This window comes from Arctopsyche grandis, chromosome 4 (assembly GCF_051622035.1).
Source record: "Arctopsyche grandis isolate Sample6627 chromosome 4, ASM5162203v2, whole genome shotgun sequence".
NCBI lineage: Eukaryota > Metazoa > Arthropoda > Insecta > Trichoptera > Hydropsychidae > Arctopsyche > Arctopsyche grandis.
This window is the reverse complement of record NC_135358.1, coordinates 23,650,280-23,676,863: the sequence shown is the minus strand read 5'-3', so window position 1 is coordinate 23,676,863 and position 26,584 is coordinate 23,650,280. Positions and strand designations below refer to the sequence as shown.

General features: G+C 31.9%; 4 protein-coding genes across 8 annotated transcripts; 3 read left to right on the top strand and 1 right to left on the bottom strand.

Annotated features, from left to right (window-relative positions):
• Nucleotides 1-43: 43 nt before the first annotated feature.
• On the top strand, nt 44-4,879 carry LOC143911039 (cytochrome P450 6a2-like). The gene is made up of 4 exons (XM_077429752.1): nt 44-1,095; nt 1,305-1,550; nt 1,872-2,123; nt 2,327-4,879. The coding sequence occupies exons 1-4, from the start codon at nt 207-209 to the stop codon at nt 2,512-2,514; spliced, it is 1,575 nt and encodes a 524-aa protein (XP_077285878.1). The 5' UTR covers nt 44-206; the 3' UTR covers nt 2,515-4,879.
• Nucleotides 2,519-4,781, top strand: Dnaaf3 (Dynein axonemal assembly factor 3). The gene has a single exon (XM_077429760.1). The coding sequence runs from the start codon at nt 3,426-3,428 to the stop codon at nt 4,779-4,781; it is 1,356 nt and encodes a 451-aa protein (XP_077285886.1). The 5' UTR covers nt 2,519-3,425.
• A 2,079-nt stretch (nt 4,880-6,958) lies between the features above and the next one.
• LOC143911040 (putative cytochrome P450 6a14) lies at nt 6,959-19,860 on the bottom strand. Of its 4 annotated transcripts, none has more exons than XM_077429753.1 (4): nt 15,605-16,577; nt 7,946-8,200; nt 7,448-7,699; nt 6,959-7,312 (listed from the first exon to the last, which is right to left on the bottom strand). In XM_077429753.1, the coding sequence occupies exons 1-4, from the start codon at nt 16,479-16,481 to the stop codon at nt 7,143-7,145; spliced, it is 1,554 nt and encodes a 517-aa protein (XP_077285879.1). In that variant the 5' UTR covers nt 16,482-16,577; the 3' UTR covers nt 6,959-7,142. The 4 variants fall into 4 exon arrangements, with proteins under 4 accessions (XP_077285879.1, XP_077285884.1, XP_077285883.1 ...); XM_077429758.1 differs by lacking the exon at nt 15,605-16,577 and adding an exon at nt 19,062-19,860 and having other exon boundaries at nt 6,966-7,312; XM_077429757.1 differs by lacking the exon at nt 15,605-16,577 and adding an exon at nt 17,810-18,645 and having other exon boundaries at nt 6,966-7,312.
• A 2,442-nt stretch (nt 19,861-22,302) lies between these two features.
• LOC143911043 (putative cytochrome P450 6a14) lies at nt 22,303-26,359 on the top strand. Of its 2 annotated transcripts, none has more exons than XM_077429761.1 (6): nt 22,303-22,359; nt 23,879-24,484; nt 24,641-24,763; nt 25,286-25,546; nt 25,622-25,873; nt 25,961-26,359. In XM_077429761.1, exons 2-6 carry the CDS (start codon nt 23,887-23,889, stop codon nt 26,125-26,127), a joined length of 1,401 nt encoding a protein of 466 aa, XP_077285887.1. In that variant the 5' UTR covers nt 22,303-22,359; nt 23,879-23,886; the 3' UTR covers nt 26,128-26,359. The 2 variants fall into 2 exon arrangements, with proteins under 2 accessions (XP_077285887.1, XP_077285888.1); XM_077429762.1 differs by lacking the exon at nt 22,303-22,359 and adding an exon at nt 23,333-23,537.
• Nucleotides 26,360-26,584: the final 225 nt, after the last annotated feature.

Here is a 26,584-nt window from a genome sequence, read left to right as displayed (position 1 = left end):
ACAACATAAGATAATAATATTTGCAGATTGTCACAAAATTAACATACATACTTACATACTTGTTATCGCTATTAAAAGGTCAAGACACAAAGTATTTAAATAGTGTTTGTCGATAAGGAAAATTTTACACTCAGCTCTTTAACAATAAGATTCATTCAAATCACACAGACGTGCACTTCTCATTGGGCTTAATACTTCATTAAAATATGGGTTTAATGTTTCAATCAACGTTAATTGAATTTGCTGCGTTGTTACTAACGTTAATCGGTGTTGTATATTTGTGGTTCCGGAAACGATATACATATTGGACCCAACTAGGCGTTTACAGTCCACCACCTCAGTTTCCCGTTGGCAACATTAAAGAATTATTTGATGGTACTCTTCACATCGGCGAACAATTCGAAAAGATTTACTATGAAACGAAAAGTAAACCTTTTGTTGGCATATATTTAGCTCACAAGTGCGCTTTAGTTGTCAACGATTTAGAATTGGCAAAGAATATTTTAGTGAAAGATTTCATACATTTCACTGATCATGGCCTGGTGCACCATGAAGAATCCGAGCCTTTGGAAGGTCACTTATTCAATGTCAATGGCAACCGTTGGAAAAACTTACGTGTCAAACTCATAGCATCTTTCACATCGAGCAAAATGAAGGTAATGTTCGATACGCTCGTATACCATGCTATTGAAGTACAGAAGTATTTAAAGCCACACATTGAAGCTGGAAATGCTGTTGATTTAAAAGAGCTCTTATCGAGATATACGACTGATGTAATTGGTACTTGTGTGTTCGGAATTGAATGTAAAAGTATCAGCGAAGAATCGAGTCCATTCCGAATGATGAGTCGGAAGTCGCAACGCTTAAACTTCTTCCGTTCTATTATTCAGTCAATGTCTCTGATGGCTCCTTGGATTGTCAAAAAGTTGAAAGTCAGCATGTATCAAAATGATGTGAATGAGTTCTTCATGAAAGCAGCCAAAGATGCTGTCAAATATCGCAAAGAGCAGAACCTCTATGGAAATGATTACATGAAAACGCTGATGAAACTTAGAGATGATCGTGAAATGTATGAAAAACAAGGAAAACAAGTAGGTATGAATGAATATAAACATAAATTTTTTATTAACATTCTTTCATATAAAATCTTCATGACAGATGTTTTTGATTTATGCAGAATGTAATAAATTCATAAATATCTCAACAAAAACATCTATTTTTTTTATAAATAGCATTTTAAATTATTTTATTTTATAATATTATTGTAAATTACTATTCCAATATTAGATAAAATTTCAATTCAGATGCTGAAACTGAAGATGATGATTCAATGTCAATCGGCGATTTGGCCGCTCAATTTTTCGTATTTTTCGTTGATGGTGCAGAAACATCTTCTACAACTGCCAGTTTTGCATTATATGAACTTGCTCGTAATCCAAACATCCAAGAAAAACTCAGAAACGAAATAGACGAAGTCGTTACTCGATATGACGGAAAATTAACGTTTGAAGCAATAACAGAAATGAAATATTTATTCCAAGTCATAGAAGGTATTTATTTTTTATAATAATTTACTTCAGAAAAATAAATAATTAAACTGAGCAAAACAAAAATTTTCTTTAAACGCTCATATCTGATAAACAAGAGCAAACAAACAAAAATCATTATCATTTTCGAATTTAGTGGGTTAAATCTAGTAAAGATTGATTAGTTATATTTTTTTGTTGCTCAGTGTTATTAGTATTTTATTTCCTTTAACCTTTTGCATGAACTTTGGTACATATAAATTGTTTATCATCAATGATTTTGCTTTGCAATATGTATACAAAATATTCTTTATGTTTTCTCATTTTTAATCTATGACGTTTCAGAGGCTTTGCGTATGTATCCACCTCTACCGCTCTTACTCAGAGTATGCACAAGAACCTACACTATTCCGGAAACGAATATAACCATCGACAAAGGTACGTCGTTGATGATTCCGATGCTTGGAATCCATCGAGATCCGGATATCTTCCCGAATCCTATGCAATTCGATCCTGACAGATTCTCAGCTGAAAACAAAGCTGAACGACACCGCTTCGCTCATTTGCCATTCGGTGAAGGACCAAGAATGTGCATGGGTAATTTATATACACTTATTTTGGTTTCAAAATAGCTCTTAGAGTGAATTGACTGGCTTAAAAATGAGAATTTAATTTTTCTGACCTGCCCCAGATTTTCAGTCATAACATTACCAAAATAGGTCATGTGTCAATTTGCTACTATTTTACTACCTTACATTGATTGACATGTTAAAAGTGATCTTTATCTATACATTTTTCAGGTAATCGTTTCGGTGCTCTGATGGCACGAATGGGTCTGGTCGCTATCCTCTCACAATACGTTGTAACAATAGATAAGAAAGAAATTAGACCATTTTCTTTTGAGAAGAATTCATTTATTCTAACTCCTGTCGGTGGATTAAATTTAAAATTGAGAAGAAGAGAATCTCCCTTGAAATTTGAATCATAATGTAATACATATTTGTAAAAATCATAATACAAAATCTAAACCTCAATCAGGTATATTGTATTACATTTTTTCAAAATAGATTTCGTAATTATGTATTCTGTAAATACATAAGTACAAAAAATGTATAATTGTCTTTGCGAACAATAAATAATATGATACATGAATTAGATATTATCTTAGCAACCAGTTGATTACTTTGACCTAGTTGACAGACGTCTCGCACATTGCAATTGCTCTAATTTAAACATTTCCAACATGCATTGGGGACTTACCACCACTTTGGAACAACCTTAATCAATCACATCTATGTGAAGATAAATATGTGCATAAACTAACGTAAATTTGTACCAGTTCCTGGAAATATGCACTAAATTCCACTGAATAGTGGTGCAGTTTCGAGAAGTCGTAATTTTCAAAGGCGCTTCTAAAAAACTTACGCAATAGAATTCCACAGAAAAAAGTTGGTAGCCTCTGGTAACATTCAAATACCCCTTGACGCTTTTTTGTGGAATTCTATTGCGTTGGTTCTCCTAAAGCATCTTTGAATTTTTGGATGTCTCAAGAGTGCAAATATCTCGAGTGCATTTTTCCGATCACCATTTGTACCATATTCGAATATTGTGACGTTAACTTTTGTTATATGCCCATACAAAGAATGTAGTTAAATGTGTGTCCGAAATCATAATACAAAATCTAAACCTCAATCAGGTATATTGTATTACATTTTTGCAAAATATGTAGATTTCGTAATTATGTATTCTGTAAATAAGTACAAAAAATGTATGATTGTCTGCGATCAATAAATAATATGATACATGAATTAGATATTATCTTAGCAACCAATTGTTTACTTTGACCTAGTTGACAGACGTCTCGCATATTGCAATTGCTTTAATTTAAACATTTTCAACATGTATTGGGGACTTACCACCGCTTTGGATCTGCAGGAAGAGTATACAAAGTATGTTGACATAGATAAAAGTGAACTCAACATCATATTGATCGGAGGTTGTGATGGAAGACATGTGTTGAAAACGATTGCACAGATGTATCGCCACAAATGTACAAGAATAAACTTTCACATTATCGAGGGTTGTCTTGAATTGATTGCTCGGCAACTGATGCTTCTATCGATCGCACTAGAGAACCCTCGACAGTTAGGTCTTCTGGAAAAAACCCGGTTGTACCTCGAAATATATGGAAATACACTAATACGTCAATCCACATCTAAATATATGATTTTTAAATCGAAAGAAATTATCAAAATGATAACCGATTTGGATTACATGGCTAAAATGCTTCCTAATGTGTCTTTTGAAGGAATTAAATATCGGGAACGGGACTACATTGAAATGTTGTTGCAGTTTTGGAGAAAGGGTAACACTAATCAGTTCAACATTTGTGAATTGTGGGACAAAAGGATAAGAGCTGCTCTCGGAACTAGATATGATGCCAAGTTTGGTGTGTTTGATTGGGATTATAACATGAGGTTTAAAGATATTGGAGGTGCCGTTGTGTCGTTGCAAGAGTTTAAGCATTTTCGAAACACTGGAGTGGCTTTTACTTGGTTGGAAGTAGAAGTGTGTCGACCAAATTATACACTAGCAGCTGGAGTGTTAAAGTGTGGAGATGAGTTTTGCCACCGGGGCTATATCGGTGATATTATTACCGGTCCGTACATTGCTTTCGGTTTGGACTGCATCGATAAATATATGATGCAAGTGTCTAATAGAGTTCATGTTAAAAGATCTACAGATATTAGTGAAAGGAATATTATGAGGATGATGTATGAAGTGCAATCGAGGAAATCGTTTGATCCGGACATCTTTAAAATCGAAAATCACAATTTAGGATTGGTTACTACGGCTCAACTGGATACAAAAATGAGCGAAGAGATTGATGGTGGATTAGTTTCAGAATACGATTTAAATAATTCGCCTTCGATAAATATAGAAGGTGTTACTGTATCTTTTCATTCGCCATCAGCATTGAATAACTTTACATGTAAAGAAGAATTTCGTGGAAGATTTGACGTGTTGTATGTTTCTCAAAATTTCGTCGACAAAGTTGACTCATGTCTTATGAATGTGATGAGTAATGATGGTGTGCTTATTATTGAGAGTCGAAAATTCATTATAAATATGAAGAAGGATGATATTAAATTATTTGAAAGCAAGATTGAAGTCATCGAGCAAAATTATAATTGTATGCGAGTCAATACTTTTAATCCACTTACAGATGATTTTGTCACATTAAGAAAAAAATGAATTGAAATAAATTATTTCACACCAAACTCCTAATAGATTATTCAATATTATTCATGTATGTATGTTACATTTTCATAATAAATAATTTCAATGCATCTTTTATATTTATTATTTACTCAATTACAATTTATTTTTACATACCTCCTTTACGTTTCACATGGTTTTCGTGTAAGTAGTGATTTTTTATATCTCTTATCCGATCTTTTTTTATTTATGCAACTTCATTTAATGGATCTTTAATGTTATTAAGAATCATTTAATCTACATATTTTTTACTTAAACCATAGTAACCATCAGACGTAAATGTGGAAAAAAACTTTAAATGAATTTAAAATTAATTTTTCGGAGAATAAAAATTGACAGTTTTCATCTTGCCTAGAAATTACTGTGTAAACTTTAAAGTCAAATATGCCAAATTTCCTTATTATCTTCAATTTATCTATTTGGATCGTTTTGTATAATATACCAAAATATCTACACTACAAAACATAATTAACAGATTAGGATGAGGAATTTTAACCATTTAACTGTTATTAGCTGAATGTTAGTGTCTAAAATTACACAATTACTACATATGTAGACTAAAAGTTGACAACAACTTACATATATTTAATAATAGTTGTTTTACCCGGCTTCGCTCAGTATTTGTAATATAAACAGCTTAAACATGGCGAATCTATGTAATAGCAAATATTCATTTCTTTTTTTATTAAATTTATTTGAATCGAAAAAAAAAAATATCGAATCGTCATCGAAGCTTCGATTCGTTTTCGATATTACCAACCAACATTACATATTTATTTACATACAAAGTCTCTTTCGAAATTATATATTATACTAGTGTTGGGCCCGTTGATTTCAACGGGTGGTTTCGAAAAGAAATTGAAACTCGACTAAAAATAAAGTTAAAGATATTGAATTGACTGGTTTCGGAAAGAAATTGATGCATGAATTAGAAATTACGAAGTGAATACGAACCCAGCGTCCCCGATGCCTCCGGCACCTTCGACGCCTTCGCCCCCAGCGGCGCCGACGCCCGATGCCTTCGCCCCCGGTGACTCCGGCACCCCGGGGCCTTCCCCCCCTGACGCCCCCGGCACCTCAGGCGCCCCTGGGCCTTCGCCCCCAGTGCTCCGGACGCCTCCGGCGCCCGTAGCACAAAAATGAAAAATATGATAAAAATGAAAAAACTGAAAAAATGAAAAAAACTGAAAAAATGAAAAAACTGAAAAAATTAAAAACAAAAAAAATTAAAAACTGAAAAAAATTAAAAAACTGAAAAAAATTAAAAAACTGAAAAAAATGAAATAAATTAAATAAATGAAAAAAACGAAAAAACTGAAGAAAAAAAAAATTCACCATACTGCGCCCGTTGTCCGTCACATATTTATATACATATTTACCGAGACATTGTTTTTATATATAGTATATGGGTCTACCTCACGGGCCGGAATGTGAAATGCCGGAAAACGCAAATATCGGAAGCCAAAGATTGAAAATCGAAAGATCAATAAATAATACGATATTTTTTCACCATCGTAATGGCGGATGATACCTTAACTTATATTGATGATCAAAATGAGCAATATGGCAAAGTATGAAAACGATCGGATAAGAGATATAAAAAGTTACCACTTACACGAAAACTATGTGAAATGTAAAGGAGGTATGTAAAAAGAGTGCATGGTAAACGGTACATACTCACTTGATTTGCGCGAGCAGGATACAACAGGAACAAGAGGAACAGGCTTTTGCTCCCGTATTAATGTGCGCGCGCAGAATACGGGAGGAAAAGCCTGTTCCTCTTGTTCCTGTTGTATCCTGCTCGCGCAAATTAAGTGAATATGTACCGTTTACGATGCACCCTTTTTTTGATCTTTCGACGTAAGATCTTTCGATTTTCGATATTTGCCTTCCGATATTTGCGTTTTCCGGCATTTCACATTCCGGCCCGTCACGGAGACCGATTAGATATGTATAATACGATTTTAGTATTTTTTAATAGACATTCGAGAACTAAATTGAATTGATATTGATTATCATGATGTATCTACATACATATGTATTTTAATTTAAGCGTTTCCAGATAAAATTTCGAATATCTTTAATTAGAACTTTAAAATAAATTACATTACTCTAAAAACATTATATTAAAAATAATTGAAATAAAGGTATGTATTATTTAAACATTTTTATTATAAATTCAAATATAATTGTTAAAAAAACATATAATGTAAAATAAGCTTATAATATAATACGGGTTAGTTTAATAAAATCATGTAAATGAGTTACAATTTATGTACTACATATTAATTTGAATAAGATTTTGATCCGCAAATATTTTATAAATCTTATTATAATTTATTTAGACCTACGCTTGAGCTTCAACCACAAACCACCATTGCTCGTCAAAACGAATGACCTTTTATCATATTCCATTGGTATGAGTGTTTTATCGCAGACGGATACTTCATATTTAGACAAAAATGTAGCTAATCCCAGTTTGGTCTGCATCATACCAAAGCGACTACCTAAAATTTTAAATTTTAATTTTAGTATGGACTTAATTTAGTACTTGCTATGCAATATATTGAAAGTTATGAACCAATCATGCTATTTTAAAAATACATTCTAATGGTTAAATTACATCTCATTTGAAGTAATACCTATACAAATACGGGGCCCTTCGCCAAATGGCAGATACGCAAAGTGATGTCTGGCTGCTTTGTTCTCGGGAGTAAACCTCTCTGGATCGAATTTGTTTGGATTGGGATAAATATCAGGATCTCTCTGTATTCCATACACAGGTATCATCACAGGAGTGTCCTTTTCAATTTTAATATTCGTATCTGGCAATATGTAATCCTTAGTGCATATTCTGAACAATACTGGCAGTGGAGGATACTTTCTTAAAGTTTCTGTGAATTGAGCCAAATTTAAATATTATTTACTGATTGAAGTTAAAATAAGATAGAGAATAAATAATTAATTTAAACAAAATGTATACTATGAACATGATAAGCGTTTTACAAGCAAAGTTCAATTGATAGATTCGGTATAAATTTACATGTAAGTACATAATAGTTATATCAAATATTAATTCTTACTGAATGACAGGTAAAGGTAAAAAATGCAATTTTATGCTGTAGGAAGAATAAACACACCTTCAATGACTTTGGTCAAGTAAGTCATTTCACCCAGAGAGTCATACGTTATTTTTCCATCGTGTTTAGCTAATATGTCGTCAATTTCATCAGTCAATGTTTTCTGGACATCTGGATTCAAAGCTAACTCGTATAGAGCGAAACTAGCCGTCGTGGAAGACGTTTCAAAACCAGCAATAAAGAATACAAAGACCTGAGCGGCCAATTGCATCATAGTCAGCCTGGTGCCATCATCAGGAGGCGCTTCTGACTTGTCTGAAAAGAAAATAATTAATTTTAAGTCATTTTATTGTAATCTAACTTATGAATATTATCTATATATGTCTATGAAATCCTCAATGATTTAAAATGAGATTCAGATATCTACATATTACGAGCTAAAAATAATGTACATAATCATACAAAACAAAAAATAATTTGACACAATATGACCGAGTTCAGCACCAAATGCTGCATTTTTAAAATAGCGTTTCCATATATTCCTAATATACAATACGTATTTGGTTGATTCATGTGCATAAATTCGTATAGAACATACATACGTACATAAATCATTCGGTTCAGTGATTATTCTCCAATAAAAAAAACTGTAGTAAAAAAATAAATGTATTTAATAAAACTGTAGTAATAAAATAATGTACTAAAATATAAATAAAATAAAAAGGCAATTTAAACAATATTTCAACAACAAATGTACAAATATGTGGGATTTCATGATTAATATTTCAATTAAAGAGTTTTCAATGATTGGGGTTTCAATCAAAATTATGATCCCGGCTTAAACTAATGTAATTAAATATATTACTAAGAGGTTTGGGCCGCATGTGATGATATATGTACGTATATGATGATATAAAAGCGGTCCAAACATCTTAGTAATATATTTAATTACATTAGTTTAAGCCGAGATCATAATTTTAATGATTGATGACCAAAATGAGCAATATGGCAAAGTATGAAAACGATCGGATAAGAGATAAGAGATATTAAAAAGTCATCTTAATGTGAAACGTAAAGGAGGTTTGTAATAATAAAAACGTAAAGGAGGTTTGTAATAATAATAATAATAAAGGAAGTTTGTAATAATAAAAAAGGGATCTCGCCCACGTCACCAAAAACCTCGATCACAGAACATCTGGCACCAAAAACTTCATCAATCGAACTTAAGTGCCAATTATTCTGTATTCGCGATTTTTGTGGCACGATTGTCGTGCACGTGATCGCAATTTGCGCAATAATCCGTATACCAAAGAGCACAGATGCATGTAATAGACAAAAATTTATCAAAAAAATAATTATATTTTACACGAAAAACTTTGATAGACTTTCAGTTTAAATTATTCGCAGCTATTACTATCATTATTATTTTACCGAATATAATATAGGTAGATATGTATGTATGCAAATACCGACGCCTTCTTCTGAAATGGATCCAGTATTTTTCAGCTGGATTAACAACTGCATAAAATCATTGCGAACTATTCCATTCTTCTCCCTGAAGTTCACAGTTTGTTCCACGATACTGTAAAAGAATTCCTCAACTTCCCTGCCCAGTATCATAGGTTTGAACTTAGTGATCACATTCGGAAGAAAAAAATCGAACACATTGACAATCTCCTCCAAAGGAGATTGCTTGAAGATTCTCCTTCCCATCTTCCTGAACTTATCATCGGGATTCTTAAACGTATTTAATTCAACCCCGAAGGCACAACTAGCTATCACATCATTTCCGAATGTGGCAAGTATTTCTTTCACATCTAAATCGTCTTCTGTACATTGATCCAGATGCTTCGCAACTTCAGCTGCACAATCGTGCACGACATCAAACATAGATCTCATCCTGCTCGAAGTGAAAGTTGGAGTTAGTTTCGCCCTCAGATTCTTCCATTTTGCACCTCCTACGTTGAATAAGTGTCCCGAAATCGGTTCAGCTTCTTCGTCGAACGGCAAACCGTGATCAGAAAAGTGAACAAAGTCCTTCGTCAGAGCTGTTTTAATTAAATCTAAATTATTTATGACTAACGTCGGTTTGAGCACCATGTAAACGCCAACGTAATCCTCTGTTTTGTTGTTATTATATATATCTGAGAAGTCGACTCCGATTTGTTTTGCTCCTAGTACAGTGTTGCGTATGTTTCCGAATGGTATACTAGGTTTCGGGGATGCTATTCCCTTATTCTTCCAGTAGGAATATCTTCTCATTATCCAATAATAGCAGGCACAAATCAATAACGTGACACATGATATTGATGTTAGCAAAAATGCCATGACTCGTGAAAAACAGATGGTAATTTAATTTTGAACTATGAATGATAATTCAGTTGACGGTCGAACTGGACAGAGAGCGAGTGTCCACTGAGTTATAATATAACACCTACTTACATACATATGTACATATGTATATATCTACATACATATATGTGTGCATACTTTTATTCGATGTCATGCTGATACAGAAGTGCTAAAGCTTGGCAATATTTTATTTACAATATTTCAATTTTTCATATTGAATTTAAGTATTTATATATTTGTAGCCGAATTCATATGTACATAACAAATAATCGTGTACATAAAAAAAGGAAATCAAATTTTTGGTCATTTATTAATAACAATTGATCAGTAATGAATTTGGTTTCTAATTTATTAATTTGGTTAGTAAATACTAAATAAATATTGGTTTAATCCTAATGTTCATTCTATAAAAACAGAAAATCACTCGTATGTTTTTCGGCTTCAAAAAATCATTTCATTATGCATTACAGCATAATAGAATTTCATAAATATATCAAATTACAAGCCAATTGTCAAAGTGTCAATTGCCATGTATGTCAAAGTGTCAATTGCAATTGTCAATTGCCATGTATATACTTAGTATATAAAAATGAATATTCATTTTAATTGTTGACCGTTTGTTTACTAGCTCAAATGTATCGATATATGGTTCGGTGATTACTAGTCAAATTTGAACCGGTCACAGGACAACCGGTCACACGTGATCACCCGTCACACTAAAACTGGTCACACCCTAAAATCGGTCAACCAGTTTTCTCGTGACCGATTTTAGGGTGTGACCAGTTTTCTAATGACCAGTTTTAGGGTGTGACCAGTTTTCTCGTGACCAGTTTTAGTGTGATGGGTGATCACGTGTGACCGATCTAGAGCGACCGGTTGTCCTGTGACTGGTTCACATATGACTAGTAGTCCGTTTACTCGATATATATGTAATGATATATATAATGATACACAAAGGTATGTCGAACCGAAAAATGATTTTATCTTGTATGCCGCTTTTTTATGAATGGAAACGTTTTCCTGTCCACTGCACTCCAGAAGTCCTTATCTGATATAAAGGATTTTAGCATAATATCATTCTGAAGGTTCAAAATCTCTAGCTCCAGTTCTGCCATTACTTGAACAAGCTCTGCAATTGACTATTATATTTATTTTGCAAATAAAAGGATTGATAACTATAAGATATTGTGTGAAAAAGAAAAAGTTATAGGCGTTTAAACAATTAAAATCTGACAAAACGAGAGGGTGGCGAAAAAGAAAATATATAAGGCTACTGACAATTTTTGCATTTTTAAACGTGTCTATTACGATTATTATTCACCATCGTACTGGCGGAATTGATTTAAATATCTATCATTGACCAAACCACGCAAAATAGCAAAGTTTCGAAACGATCGGAAGAATGTAAGTTATGTTGTCAGACCAATGAGCGAAGTGATATATACATAGAAGAGCCTTGTAAATAAAATAAGAAGAGGTTAACAATAAAAAAGGAGACCATTGGCTCGATTATAGTAAACTGCTGAAATCTCTTTTCAAACTGTTCTTGAAGCACTCGAAGGTGTTTAACCAATAATGACACGTTGAATTCAGTGTCACCTGCCATTTCCTACATATTTGGGAAATACACGAGAGACAGAAACGAGTTTACAGAACTCATCATTTTAGCTACATGTTTGTCTTTTCCTTGTAGCTCCCAAGTTTAAATAGTTCATTTTTTCCATGATGTCTGTGATAAAACCCAAATCCACCAGCCAAATCTGATGTAGTATTTAGTGTTGAATAAGTAGCACATAATTAGCATGTAGTTAGTACTTAAATACTGGTATGTATATATGTAGAAACTAATGCGATGAAAAATTGAATTATATCAGGTATAAAAATTGTATTACATGTCAAAAAGTAATGAAATGTTTACATTTTACTCAAAATTTTTATCACTTTTAAGATTAACCATACCTGATTTTTAATCTGCAGATAGTATCGTTAATCATCTGTTTCAAGATAATAATCGTAAAATTGCTATTGTGATATTATCTTTGAATCTATCATAATATAATAAGTCAAGTCATTAAATACTGTCAATAAATTCTACTTGACTTAATTTCTATTTAATGGTTAGTTTATAAAACAATTTGGTGTACTTATGTGGAGTTAACCTTGTAATAACTAAACAAAAAAAAAACACGATACAATCATGCGTTCATCGTGTACATATAAAAACACAGCCCAAACTCGACCGAAACAACAATCAGTACCTACATGTATATGTTCATTGTACATACACACAGTGATGTGCTGCTATGAGTTCGCACCGGCTCTGTCGAGCCGGTTGCTAAAATAATTTTGGTTCGGAGAGCTTTGGTTCTTAAAATACGGATTTTTTTTTTTAAATATACATATTTTTCATCAAATTTTCACACGAACACAATACTTGATCCGATATGGATAAAGTATAAACTTGCGACCGTTGCGAATAAGCTCTGCGGAGGCTAAGCGAGGATTTTCGATCATGAATACTATTTGTTCAGAAAAAAGGGCAAATTTAGGTATTAGACACATATAGACTTAATAAACATTAATTTGATAGGTTTGCCACTGAGTACTTCATGGGATTCCACACCATTCGTTAAATCATAGCTCAGAAGTCACATCAATCACCCAGCAGATGATAGACGAATTAGACCCGTCACGGCCAAAGGTTCGAAAAAAAATCAAAACACCATTTGGAATGAATTTATGTAAACAAATAATTTTGTAATGTATGATAAATTTTTTTTTGTGAAAAAAATAATTTGTATAAAAATGGGGGGGGGGTGTTTGCCAAGGTGCAAGCCGGTTGATAGAATTTTAGCAGCACATCACTGCATTCACACATTTGTTTGGACATATGTATACGTCTACATGCAATAGACTCATTACGATACGGCTAATACATAGAGTATACATACATATGTATATAAATATCTGATTTTAAAATTTCAGTTATTCAATTTGTCATTAGATAATTGAGTATATTTGTGATAAAACTTTTTTAGTCAATTATTAATTGATATATTCTATTCCACCAACTTTATAACACTGAGCGACAAAAAATCACTTTTTTGAGTTACCAGGGCGGAGACTAACCAATCTTTTCTAAGACCCACTAAATTCGAATATGATAATTATTTTTGTTGGTTAGTTAATCGTTTACGAGATAAGAGCGTTGAAAAAACCGCGCGATTTTTATAGTTTTTTGACCTTTGTGGTCTTTAACTCAAAATCTAGTATCGATGTGCTCAAAGTGAGTATTGGAATCAATATTCAGATGTTTTTTCTATTCATTGTGATTTTTATTGTTTTAAATGACTTATAATTAATTGTCTAGCGAATTTTAAAAGTCAAATTTTTTTTTTACGGATTTTTTCTCCGTGCTATTTTGCGTTTATTTGGCCAGTTTTTTATTTCACCACATTTATAAAGAGTTGTTTTTCTATATCAATATTTTTTTTTATCTAATCGTACTAACTCGGCGGGTAATTGCGTTAGAAACACTTGTTCATTTACCGTGAGCGTACGCAAGATAGCGTTGATGCAAGCTTCATTTTACTAGAAGTGAACGTAGGCGTCAACTTGTTTCTTAGATTCTTCACTTTTCTCCTCTTAAATTGAAAAGATGACCTCCTAGAGGTTCATGTTTCTCATTTATTTCAATCAGTAATTTTTTTAGGAGCAAGCTTCTAATGGTATCAAGATCATTCATTATTAATGTTGGCCTTAGCTCAGTAAACTCCAGTAAAGAGTAAACTCCAGCATACGGTTTTCCTTTTAATTGTATGTATAAATCAGTAAACACAGATCCAAAGTCCTTATTCCCAGTCATTTGTTCACCCAGATAACCAACTAGGAATGTGGGCTTTAATCCAGGCATACCATTCCTCTTCCAGTAACCATATTCATATTTGATCTTTGTAAAAAGCAGCATTAGTGCAATACCGATGTATATTATCAAATCCCAATAAAACGAAATGATAAGAAACGCATTTTGTTCGATGATATTCAATTTGAGGTTGTATCCATGTACATATGTACAATATTTATTCAAAGCAAACAACACTCAAAGTCAACGTCTCCTTAGCGACTGATTCTGATATTAATTATTATATTAACTGTCTCGATTAGATAAAAACCTACATATTTACATAATTAGATATACCCAATATAAATTTCGTATGAAGTATGTATTATAAAGAAAGTTTAAACACGGTTAAATCTTTTGCTTGAGGCATATAAAAACCGATGCTCATTAACAATAGATAAGCAACAATCGAATGTACATACATACATACATACGTAAATAATCGTTTTAATATAAATATGTATGAATGCCTTAAGAGGGCTGTACACCCGAAACCTTAATTTTGTTACCGTTCCTTTCTTCGATATATATATTGAGTGTATGTATAAATTGAGTGAATGCGACAATATATATCAATATATATATTGAGTGAATGCGACAATTGCGCTTCGACCAGATAAAACGTGTTTTAAATTGACAAAATCAAGGTTTCGTATTCTACTATTTTCTCCTCCAAAACTGGACCAATTTTAAAAAAAATTTCATCATCGGTATGAGAAAGATATTTTCTGTGCATCTATTGGCGTATTTTTTTTTAAATCGACCGTTAAATAACCACGCTAGACTCATTTCGTAGGTGTAAAAAAGAGGCGATTTTATAGATGTTTGGTGGCTCCTACCTCATATAAAAAATAATTAATCAAAAAAATAAAACGATAGATGCACCCCAATGGTGGATATCTATAGCATATTAAAAAATAATTTCTCTAGTGCCATAATTGAGGTAGGGAGAAGTATAGTACGTTTGTATGGACAAGGCGCTGCTGTCCAGCCCTCTTAATGGTTTCACAAACAGTAGAAATGTTTGGACAAAAGGTTCGTTTATACCACAACAGCTCAAGTCGACAACTACACGGGTTTTCTTGAAAATATTCACACATGATGTAACTTCATAGTGGTGAGTGCATCCGCACTAATGAAAGTGTTAGCATGTGCATGTGAATATTTTCAAAAACGTCATATTGTGACAACATTGACCCGACGATACGACCCTAGCAATATTGCACCATATCGTCACGCTCTGTAATGTAAATGTAAGCTGATTTTGTCAAAACAAGTATGAACGTGGCGAAAACGGACGGTGCTGAACAGTATGAATAGAAATAGTCTTTTCCGTGCAGTGCTGGATAATATAAATGGACCTTTAATCGACTATTAATGATTCTGATATATTTCAGTTGACACATGTTATTGGTCAAAATATTATTATAAAATAAAAAAATATACAATTTTAATTTTCGGCATACCCAGATTTTCGTCAGCAATAGAGCCCTCGTTCTTTAATTGTATTAGTAACTGCAAAAAGTCGTTTCTTACAATGTTATTATTCTCTCTGTGTTCTATCGTGTCTTTCACCAGATTGTAGAAAAAATCATTAATATCGCTACCTATAATACTAAATTTCTTCTTGGCCATTGCCTTGGGGAAAAAGAACGAGCAAATTCTCATTACTGAACCGAAAAATGACAGTTGGAAAATTTTCTTCCCCATTTTTCTGAACTGAGAATTAGGATTCTTGAAGCTGTCACATTCAATTCCAAAAGCACAACACCCAATAACATCAGTATTCAACTTTGCCATTATTTCTTTAACCTCTTCGACCTGACCGTCTACTATATTTTCCTTCAAAAAATTCATCATGACATCAGCGCACTTGTTGACAGATTCAAACATGTACTTAATTTTGCTTGTGGTAAAGGTTGGCGTCAGTTTATACCTCAATTTTTTCCACTTCTCTCCTTTCAATGAGAACAGATGAGCTGATAGTGGTTCTGTTTTCTCATCAAATCCAAAGGAATGATCTGTGAAGTGGGCAAAGTCCTTCACTAATATATTCTTAATGTGATCCAAATCATTTACCATCAGCGTCTGCCTCAGCATCATATATATTCCAACAAATGGATCGCTCTTCAGCTCATAGTATAATTCAGTAAATCTCAATGGGAAACCCACCTTTCCAGTAAACACACCACCCAAATTTCCAATTAAAAATGAGGGGGCGGGACCTTTCAATCCTTTCTCTTCCCAATATGAATGTCTACGCTTTACGTAGGTGTATAAAAAAAATGTCGCAATGCTCGTCAAGCATATTAACAAATCCCACCAAAATGATATCAGTATCATTTTTTAAGTTTTAATTTGATAAAAGAGGGTTACAGAATGGTACAAAATACAGCAACCAAATGGGCAACCACCGCGTACAAAAACTCATCACTGACTAACTGTTACTGCAATTTCCAGTTTGTGTGGTATTTATAGACCAGAGGTACCCATTTTGTATTGCTGCTTAAATAACAGCAAATGCGCATCACATGAAAACCAAAGATCTAAAAATCAAATCACTTGAATCGTACATACATATGTATGTACGAATTAACTTCATTTTTAATAAATATACATACATACATACAAATGTATGTACATGTACATATAATATTGTGAATGCACCTACATATCTACATATGTATGTATGTAATTCATACAATTTATACTATTTAAAAAAATTTCAATGCGAAATATTGTACAATATGAAATCATGAAGTCTGAAAAATTTAGATTTATTTTAAAATGTAGACTTTCTTGTAATGTGATTTTTTCTGATATTGTTCACACATACTACTCCATATCCCAAAATTCTTTCAACCCAAAACTCTACACGTGACTAAATTATGTTACGGGGACGAGTAGGAGATTATAAAAATTATAAACACAATTTTGATGTGCCTATATTATATTTCCCAAAGCAGTTTATGTTTACGAAATCTATGCTGACATGTTTTGAGATTCATGATACAAGTCTCGAATTATAACACAAATTAGTAGTTAAAGTAAAAGGTTCTAGTTCAATCACAAGTTATTAATTATGTATTTAAATCACAAGTTACTGGTTACTTATTAAGCAGTTCAATCGCAAGTTACTAGTTAGGCAGTCAAATCGCAAGTGCCTTAACAAAGGACTGGTGGTTGTCTATATAAAATCTGCTGGGTAAAATCAACCAATCAGAGAACAGTGAAACATATCTCTAAATCTGAATATAACTAGAGTTTAATTTTGAAACAAAGTATTTTAATAACAATCTGGAGAAAGAAGTAATAAAACTTAAGTCTTTACATATGTGCGGATTACAGGGTTTAAGTAATAAGTATGCTAGGGGAGTCAATAAATAATGGTCGTAAGACCATAGGAAAGATTTAAAGAAACATGCTTTTGCAATAACGAACTATGTGGGGTTGAAAATTATCATTAGTAGACAAAAATAGAGTAATGTTGAGATTTGTAAAGACATGTGTTTCAAATAAACATATGCTAGAAATGATACGTGTGGGCTGAGAATTTGGGAGAGCATCCACATTACAATTATAATAACTTAAATATTGCATTGATACAAATTCAGCTGAATAGGGCATAGCTCTTAAATTTAATATAAAAATTATATTATCCAAAAACTTACCATCGACGCTATTGTTTGCGGATTCTTCATTTCTTAATTCCATAAGCAACTGCAGAAAATCATTTCTCACTATGTTATTTTTCTCTCTATATTCGATGGTATCTTTCACAAGATTATAAAAAAAGTTATTCATATCACTGCCCAAAATACTAAAATTTATTTTAGTAACCATACTGGGAAAGAAGAATAATGACATCTGTAAGACGGCTTTATGGAACGGCATATGAAACACTCTCTTACCCATCTTCCTAAACTGGGAATTGGGATTCTTGAAACTATCACATTCTATGCCGAAAGCACAACAACCTATAACATCAGTACTGAACTTGGACAATATTTCCTTCACATCTTCAATGTTTCCGTCCTTAATGTCATTTACTAAATAATTCTTCATAACATCGGCACAGGAGTTGATGGAGTCGAACATCATCTTCATTTTACTAGTAGTGAAGGTCGGCGTCATTTTAATTCTCAAATTTTTCCACTTCTCGCCTCCCAAATTGAATAAATGATTAGCCAACGGCTCATACTTCTCGTTCATCTCGAAGGAATGGTCAGTAAAGTGGGAAAAATCTTTAACCAATATGGTCTTAATCTGATCAAGATCGTTCACCATTAGGGTTTGCCTCAGCATCATAAAAACCCCAGCATATGGTTTATCCTTCAATTGAAAATATAGCTCCGAAAATCTTTCACCCATCGTAAGCTTTCCAGAAATTACATTTCCAACATTTCCAACTAAAAATGTAGGATCTGGACCAGATAAACCCTTCTTCTTCCAATAGCCATATTGGTATTTAATGTAAACAAAGATTAACACCAGCAATACATCGACGCAAATAAGCAAGTCCCACCAGAAAGAGATGAGCAAAAATGCCATTGTTACACCGTAAACATACACACTTGTGACTTGATTATTAATTTAGTTAATTCACGTTGCCAAGCTATACCTTGACGGACAAAACATCACTGACTGCGCATGGCCAGTTTTCCTTGATATACACGCCCAGTGGTTCTGAATCGCAGTTCTGAGGTCCCGAATATGTATGTATGATTTTTGATGGTGAAACAAGAACTGTCCCACTGTAATCGCGTGAATTTGTGTTGCAACATTCGATTTTATTTAAATACGCGTATTTTTTATGTTAAGTGTATATAAATAAGGTTAAAACTGATTTAAACGATATCTATAGGTACATACTAATTCTATAAATGTGTAATATTAAAAAAATATATACATATATATGGATACCTTTTTTGCCAATTTCTTCGTCTTCTTTCATCATCTGTATGAGAATTTGAAGAAAATCCTTTCGAACAACTCCATTTTCTTTCCTATAATTGATAGCATCTCTCACAATTCCATAAAAGAAGTCATTCATCTCTTTCCCCAACATACTGATTCTGGAATACCACACAATCTTCGGTGCGAAGAAGACCAACATTTGCATGATTTTCTGCCACCATTTCAAGTTGAAAAACCTTTTACCCATCTGTCTGAATCGACCATCGGGATTTTCAAACGTGTTACAATCGATTCCAAAAGCACACGTCGCTATGACATCAGTATTTAGCTTGGCCATAAGTTCCTTGACTTCCAATATCTGATCCGTGTCACCAGCATCCAGATACTTCAACATCTCAACAGTGCATCTGAAGACACTGTCGAACATTTCCCTCATCCTGCTGGATGTGAAAGTCGGAGTCATTTTAGCCCTCATGGTCCTCCAACGGGATCCAGTCGCGTTGAATAAATGATCTGCAAGCGGCTCATACTTTATATTCACTTGGAAAGATCGATCGGAAAAGTGAACAAAGTCTTTTGTGAATATCGTCTTGATCTACATCGTTGATTAAAAAAGTGGGTCTTTGCATCATGTAAACTCCCGCATAAGGCGAATGTTTTGTTTCGTAATACAGCTCTGTGAATTCTTCGCCCATTGACATTTTTCCGGCTAGAGTTTTGGGCATGTTTCCAACAAAAAACGTAGGCTGTGGGCCTGGTATGCCCTTCTTTTTCCAATGGCCATAGTTTTTGTTAAGTAAAAAGTAAACACTGGTCAGTAATACGACGACCAACAGTAATGTATCCCACCAAAACGATATTATCGTGAACGCCATTGATCTAAAAATACATAATGTTTATTATTATACATACACATTGAAAGCTAACGTCATCTTTTAAGTCACATCTGGTATTCCAAATAGAAATATTTTACCGAATGCTATCAAATGTCGTATAAGGCAATTCAAAAACTGCAGCACGTCTCACTGCTTCGAAGCCATTAAACGAACTATCGCTGATTGAACGACTTTAATCTAAAATTCAAGCCCAGTGTTAAATAAACACAGTGTTATTAAAACTGTTAAATATTTTTTGTTGCAATTTGCCTATTCGAATAGCAGATATGAACTTATCAATAAAATAACTTATACAAATAGCTTGAACAAATAGATCAAATTTTACTTGTTTACCAAAAAAAAGTGTTATCGTATGCTTTTTGCGCATACGATCGCTACTCCCGCTAAAACACACTATATAATATCTTAACACATATCGCTCATGATAAAAATAGTATATGCCTCGTATGTCATCCGACATCAATATTACAGAAGAGGAAAAAAAAAGAAAATTAATTAAAATATACTTAAACGTTCTATCATTTTCTTATATTTTCATTTGATTTTCTCTCTTTTTTATTCCTTTCTTGAATTTGTTAGCTTTTCTAAATCTAAAACATACATATATGTCAGTATGTATGTACATAATTGTATGTATAATACATTTTTTAAAAATTAATCCACACTTGATGTAACTAAAATATAATATTTACTATAATATTATTTTTATATGATCATCACAAAACACTCATTTCAATCGATTAACAAAACGAAAATCATATTCACTAATTTGTATTCGGAATACACAATATAATATAAAATTTCACAATGCTGCGTCATGCAGAAAATCATTTAAACCTGTTTTTTAATGTACTTGTAAATACTATTTGATACAAATGATACGATGTTAATTCTGATGTAACCAATTGAAACATTTTAAATATTTTGTACCCCAAATTTATTTAAAAATAATATTTTGATTTTTGATTTTACAATGCTTTTTATTGTTTGTAATTATGTTCACAATACATCTTATAAGTATCTATTATAATTATTACTAATCAACTGAATATTTTTATTTATAGTATTATCTTATTTTAACATTAGTGTACAACATAATAGGAAAAAATGGTTAAAATCTATCTAAAATGAACGAACAGTATTTACTTTTTAAATACAAATATTTAGATGTATGTATGACTGGTTTCAATGCTAATTGAAAGCTTATATTGAATAAGGAAAAGTTCTTCAAATTCTAAGAAATATTTTTGAGTTCTGCATGTTCACGCAGGTAGCGTGAAATTATTAATTTTAAAATACATATGTATTCAGGTAATTTTTACCCGCATACATATGTATTTGCTCGAAAATTTGGGTACATAGCATACTTACTCGTACACAGTGGTGTAGTCAGGCCAGGTCGTCACCCTGGTACTTCTTTTTGAGCCAGGTCGCCGCCCTGGCACTTTGATTGATACAAACATTGTTTTTCTAGTACAATTAAAAAATATTTTGACTAAAATTTCGTAAAAATAAGGGGTGCTCCTAAAAATTAAACACCGACCTGGTTCTTTTTTATTCAGCACTACACCACTGCTCGTACATAAATACATTTAATAGAATTTTTAACACTTATAATTTATTTTGATTTTAACAGTGCACTTGTTGTGCAAAAATAAATGGTTGTGGCTATTTGCAGGTACTATATTTGCGAATTATTGGCTATTTGCAGGTACTATATCTGCGACAGGCGCAAAGCCCTCATACGCGTGAACTTATAATCCGATTATAATTTCTTACATTTAATGTATGCTAGACTTGTTTAATAAATCGTTCATTATACATGAGGCAAATAAATTTCGCACGTTCTTATAATAGATTTATATCATTTAGTGATAGCTAAGTTCGCGGCTTGCACTTGTATGTAGGTATTATACGTTGTATATGATCATAATTTTCTAACAATTAATAATATTAACTAATTTGGATTATATTTTTTACTCTTCGTCACTTTAAGAGTTCGAACTAAATTTTAAGAGGTTTAAAACAAAATTTTAACATTAAACACGCTGACAGTGACAGTTCACGCGCATGCGCAGAAGGCTTTGCGCCTGTCGCAGATACAGTATCTGCAAATAGCCAATAATTCGCAGATATATTACCTGCAAATAGCCAATAATGTGCAGATATAGTACCTGCAAATAGCCACAACCATAATAAATTTGTACTGATAACTATTAACCATTGTGAATAGTATAAATACCTATACATAGAAATCATGTAGTACTTTCCAAAAACATTTCAAACTTAATCACTAATAAATGTTTGGGAATATGAGATAGGCGTAAATTGTACACAACATGTGAAACGTCAGTTTGTTCTGTTTAGTTGATTTGAGAGGAAGTATCGACTCCATTCGTATCTAATATGTGAGTACATACATATAATAATGCATAATTGTATGATATATGTATAATGCAGAATCGTAATGATATGTGATGTTTGACTATTTTTTTATATACATATGTATTTACTACAGTTGAAGTATATAATATTTACTGTATGTGTATGTACATAGTATATATTAAATATGTACATAACTTGCAAAATATATTTTGTATAACATGTACACAGTCAAATATAATAAGAGTCAATGTTTTGTAATTATAGGGTTACCACTCTATTATATAGATATGTCGTGCTGGCTACATATGTGTATGAAATTTAACACTCTTTCTGCATAAACAGATTTCTCAATAATATATTTGTACATGCATATTCATTTTTTGTATGTATAATTCTTAAGAGAAGCGGCTTGGTCCCAAAATATGATCCATCATTTTTGGTGATATGAGATTTTTCTAGTAGTTCAGTGGATTTTTTTATTCAGACATTCAAATAATAATATGTCATTTGACAAAGAACTTACTAAATGGAAATATACACAAAACCATATAGAAACAAAAGTATTTGAATAGAATCAAATTAAAATTAAATGAAGCCTTTAGAAGAGAAAAAACATACAGAAAAGTTAAATGAATTTATTTGATTGATTGATAAAACAATGTTTGTTTTTTTAGAATGTTAATACTAGTCACAGGGAAGTATAAAGAGATACATGCTTGGAATAGAAGAGTTTAAATAACAGATTTATGGGTGAGAAGCATGACTAAAGTAAAAGATAGCTGAGCGACCTAAAAAGTTAGTGGCAATGGGTGAGACTTATAGACAGACCAATTGATAGCAAATGAACAAAGGAAATACATATGTACTGTAATCTAATGTTATCTTATAGGATGCAAAAGGAAACGAAGAAAGATGAGTGAACGATAAATATGTAAAGACGAGTAAATTTATAAGAATGTGTCAGCCCTAATGGTCAATGTCAGTTCGGTTATATACACAAACGCGATTTTATGTTTTGATTTTTATACTCTTTATTATGCACCTCAGTGGTTGATTTCAGTAAACTTAAATATGGTGCAATATATGTATATGTATATTATGTAGGAATAATGTGCTAAAATAAAGTAATTCATCATTATGTTTACATACAATTACGCGATAGTTGAGGTGACCCTGAAAACTAGATAGAAAATAAGAAGAGGTTAGTAAAAAGATGACGCACCGTTCGATTTGTACGTAAATTAAGCCAGTTTTTGTACATTTTTTAATTGTGTGGAATTTTTCTGATTAACTATTATAAAACAATTTAAACGTAAACATTGGAAATTTGACCCATCATTTATTAAGAGCATTAATATAAGGTGTTTAAATATAATATTTTATATATTAAAATTAAATCAACAAACATGTATACGATTATTTTTAGAATTTTATCAAATATATACTTTATTGTTTATCGAATCTCCTACTCATTGTTCACTGTGTTCAATCGTTCACTGTGCTCTGTTGTCTACATACTTATACAAATTGTTATTTTTCTAGTAAAAATCATGGCATTTTTGTTCGAATCGTTCGCTTGGAATTTTCTGCTGTTCACATCTCTGTTTTGCATCATTATATATGTATGGTTTCGACTTAAATACAATTATTGGAAAAATAAAAAAGTGAAAGGACCTCAACCTGTGTTCCCATTTGGAAATTTGAAGAACATGGTTATGAAGAAGCTTCACATGGGAACACATTTCAAGAACCTGTATAGTGAAAATAAACATCTACCATTTATTGGCCTACACCTATTCGTCAGACCCGTTTTATTAGTTAACAATTTGGATTTGATGAAAACGATATTAGTGAAGGACTTCATTCATTTCACGGATCACGGACTATATTTCGACAAAAAAACTCAACCTTTGGCTCACCATCTGTTCAACTTAACCGGTGCCAAGTGGAAGGGTATTCGAAATAAATTAACTCCAGCTTTTACTTCAAGCAAAATGAAGTACATGTTTGAAACCATGGCTGTATGTGGAGAAGAATTGTCTAAATATTTGGAAACTTACGCTGTAACTGGAGATGAGGTGGATATAAAAGATGCTGTTGCCAAATTCAGTACCGATGTCATTGCTTCGTGTGCTTTTGGAATTGAAAGTAATAGTTTTAAGTATCCTGATGCCGAGTTCAGAAAAATGGGCAAAAGAGTATTCGATTTTGATTTTTGACGAGGCATCATTATGTTTATGACAATTTTTTTACCCAGCATTCAAAAGATAGTTAAAGGTAAAATTTTGGAGAAATGTGTTACAGATTTCTTTACCAAAGCAGTAGAAAAGACCGTTAAATATAGAGAAGAAAACAACATAACTAGGAACGATTTGCTGCAATTGTTGATTCGATTGAAAAACAATGAGAACATAGATGATATTATAGGTGAGGTTTTTCATATATGTATGTATATAATTTTTTTTAATATTTCAGCAATTTCATTAAAAATGAAAAAAATTATATTTCATAGAAAAATATTCCTTGCAATTTATCATCAATTTATTTATTTTATTTTTTATTTATGTGTAAAATATTATTAAACACATTTGAAGTGAAACACATTCTAAACAATTATGTAATTTTTATTTTACCTATGTATGTACATATGTTTTTGATAAAAATATATTATATATTTCTTTTCTAATTTGCCCACATTGGTTTTTCCACTTTTTTTTAACATAAATCTTTAAATTTAAAATATGTACTACAATTTTAAAATTAAATGCTCTTATAATATGTATGTTTTTATTAATTATCGTAACCAATTTTTACTGATGACTGCTAAGCAGTTTTGTTCTTATTTCAAATTAATAATTAAATTACGTTAATCTAATTAAATTAATACTAATGTGTACATATGCACAGATATATTTATGTTGAGTTTAAGTTTTATTTTTTTATTTGTAGATACTGCTGAAGCCAAAGAAAATGAAACGTTAGAATTTCAATTGACCATGCTGGAAATGACAGCACAAGCATTTGGATTTTTTGCAGCTGGGTTTGAAACTTCTTCAACATCATTGAGCTTCATATTTTACCAACTAGCAAATCATGTAGATGTTCAATTCAAAATGCGACAAGAGATAGATGAAGTTTTAATGAAGCATGCTGGAAAATTAACATACGAGACTCTCACCGATATGACCTACATGGGACAAGTTATAGATGGTAATTAATTGAAAAAATTGTCATTACATTCATAAACATATTTATATGTCCTGATTTAATTTTGTTTATTTTTAGAAACACTTCGATTGAATCCACCAATTCCCCTACTCTTCCGAGCTTGCACTAAAGAATATGTCATACCGCACACAAACGTAGTGATTGACAAGGGAACCATGGTAATATTTCCGGTGATGGGTATTCATCATGATCCTGAAATCTATCCTGATCCAGAGAAATTCGATCCTGAACGATTTTCTCCCAAAAATAAAGTATCCAGGCACAATTATTCCTTTATACCTTTTGGTGAAGGTCCCCGTATGTGCATAGGTCAGTCCAATTCTGATAGAATATATAAAAAAAGAATCGAAATAATATGAATGACATATGTGAATACAATTTTTATTTTTTTATTAGGAAATCGATTCGCACAGATGCAAATCCGACTTGCTTTGTTTTCAATTCTACGCCGTTATGAAGTCAATATTGGTGTAAAAAAAGAAAATACTCTCAAAGTGGCCAACAATTCATTCCTTGTTACACCAAAAGATATGAATTTGAAATTGACAAAACGAACAATATGATTTTTAAAATTCAAACTGAAATACATACATATACTTATTGCTGCAGTAAACTTATGTATGTAACTATAATTTATGGTTTCAGCCAAATGAAATTAGAAATTGAACAAGCTCTTCAAATCAAATATTTTGATTATAAGTAAAGTGATTATATCTATTCAAAATAATTACATTACTTATAATTAAAACATCATGTGCTATATTTTATATACAATCTGCTGTTTTTTTACGATTTAAATAAAAAATAAACAAAATACGAATGCAATCAAATTTATTTATTTTTTGTGTATTCATTAATTTTATTTGCTTATAAATAAAAATATTAACGAATATATTAATATTTTAGGTACGTATGTACAAATTAAAAAAATAAATAAAATAAAACGATATCCGTTCAGTTCCGGTTTTCGGTTCTCTTGTATTTAAATATTAGCAAGTTAATGTAAATATGTACACCCAC

Coding starts and splice junctions, on each gene's coding strand:
- LOC143911039 (XM_077429752.1), top strand. CDS start 207: ATGGGTTTAATGTTTCAATCAACGTTAATTGAATTTGCTGCGTTGTTA. Junction 1,096..1,304: donor AAAACAAGGAAAACAAGTAG/GTATGAATGAAT, acceptor ATTTCAATTCAG/ATGCTGAAACTGAAGATGAT. Junction 2,124..2,326: donor AGGACCAAGAATGTGCATGG/GTAATTTATATA, acceptor TACATTTTTCAG/GTAATCGTTTCGGTGCTCTG.
- Dnaaf3 (XM_077429760.1), top strand. CDS start 3,426: ATGTATTGGGGACTTACCACCGCTTTGGATCTGCAGGAAGAGTATACA.
- LOC143911040 (XM_077429753.1), bottom strand. CDS start 16,481: ATGATACTGATATCATTTTGGTGGGATTTGTTAATATGCTTGACGAGC. Junction 8,201..15,604: donor TATTGCTGACGAAAATCTGG/GTATGCCGAAAA, acceptor TTTTCTTTTCAG/ACAAGTCAGAAGCGCCTCCT. Junction 7,700..7,945: donor CTTGACCAAAGTCATTGAAG/GTGTGTTTATTC, acceptor CTCAATTCACAG/AAACTTTAAGAAAGTATCCT.
- LOC143911043 (XM_077429761.1), top strand. CDS start 23,887: ATGGCATTTTTGTTCGAATCGTTCGCTTGGAATTTTCTGCTGTTCACA. Junction 24,485..24,640: donor GTGTGCTTTTGGAATTGAAA/GTAATAGTTTTA, acceptor AATGTGTTACAG/ATTTCTTTACCAAAGCAGTA. Junction 25,547..25,621: donor CATGGGACAAGTTATAGATG/GTAATTAATTGA, acceptor GTTTATTTTTAG/AAACACTTCGATTGAATCCA.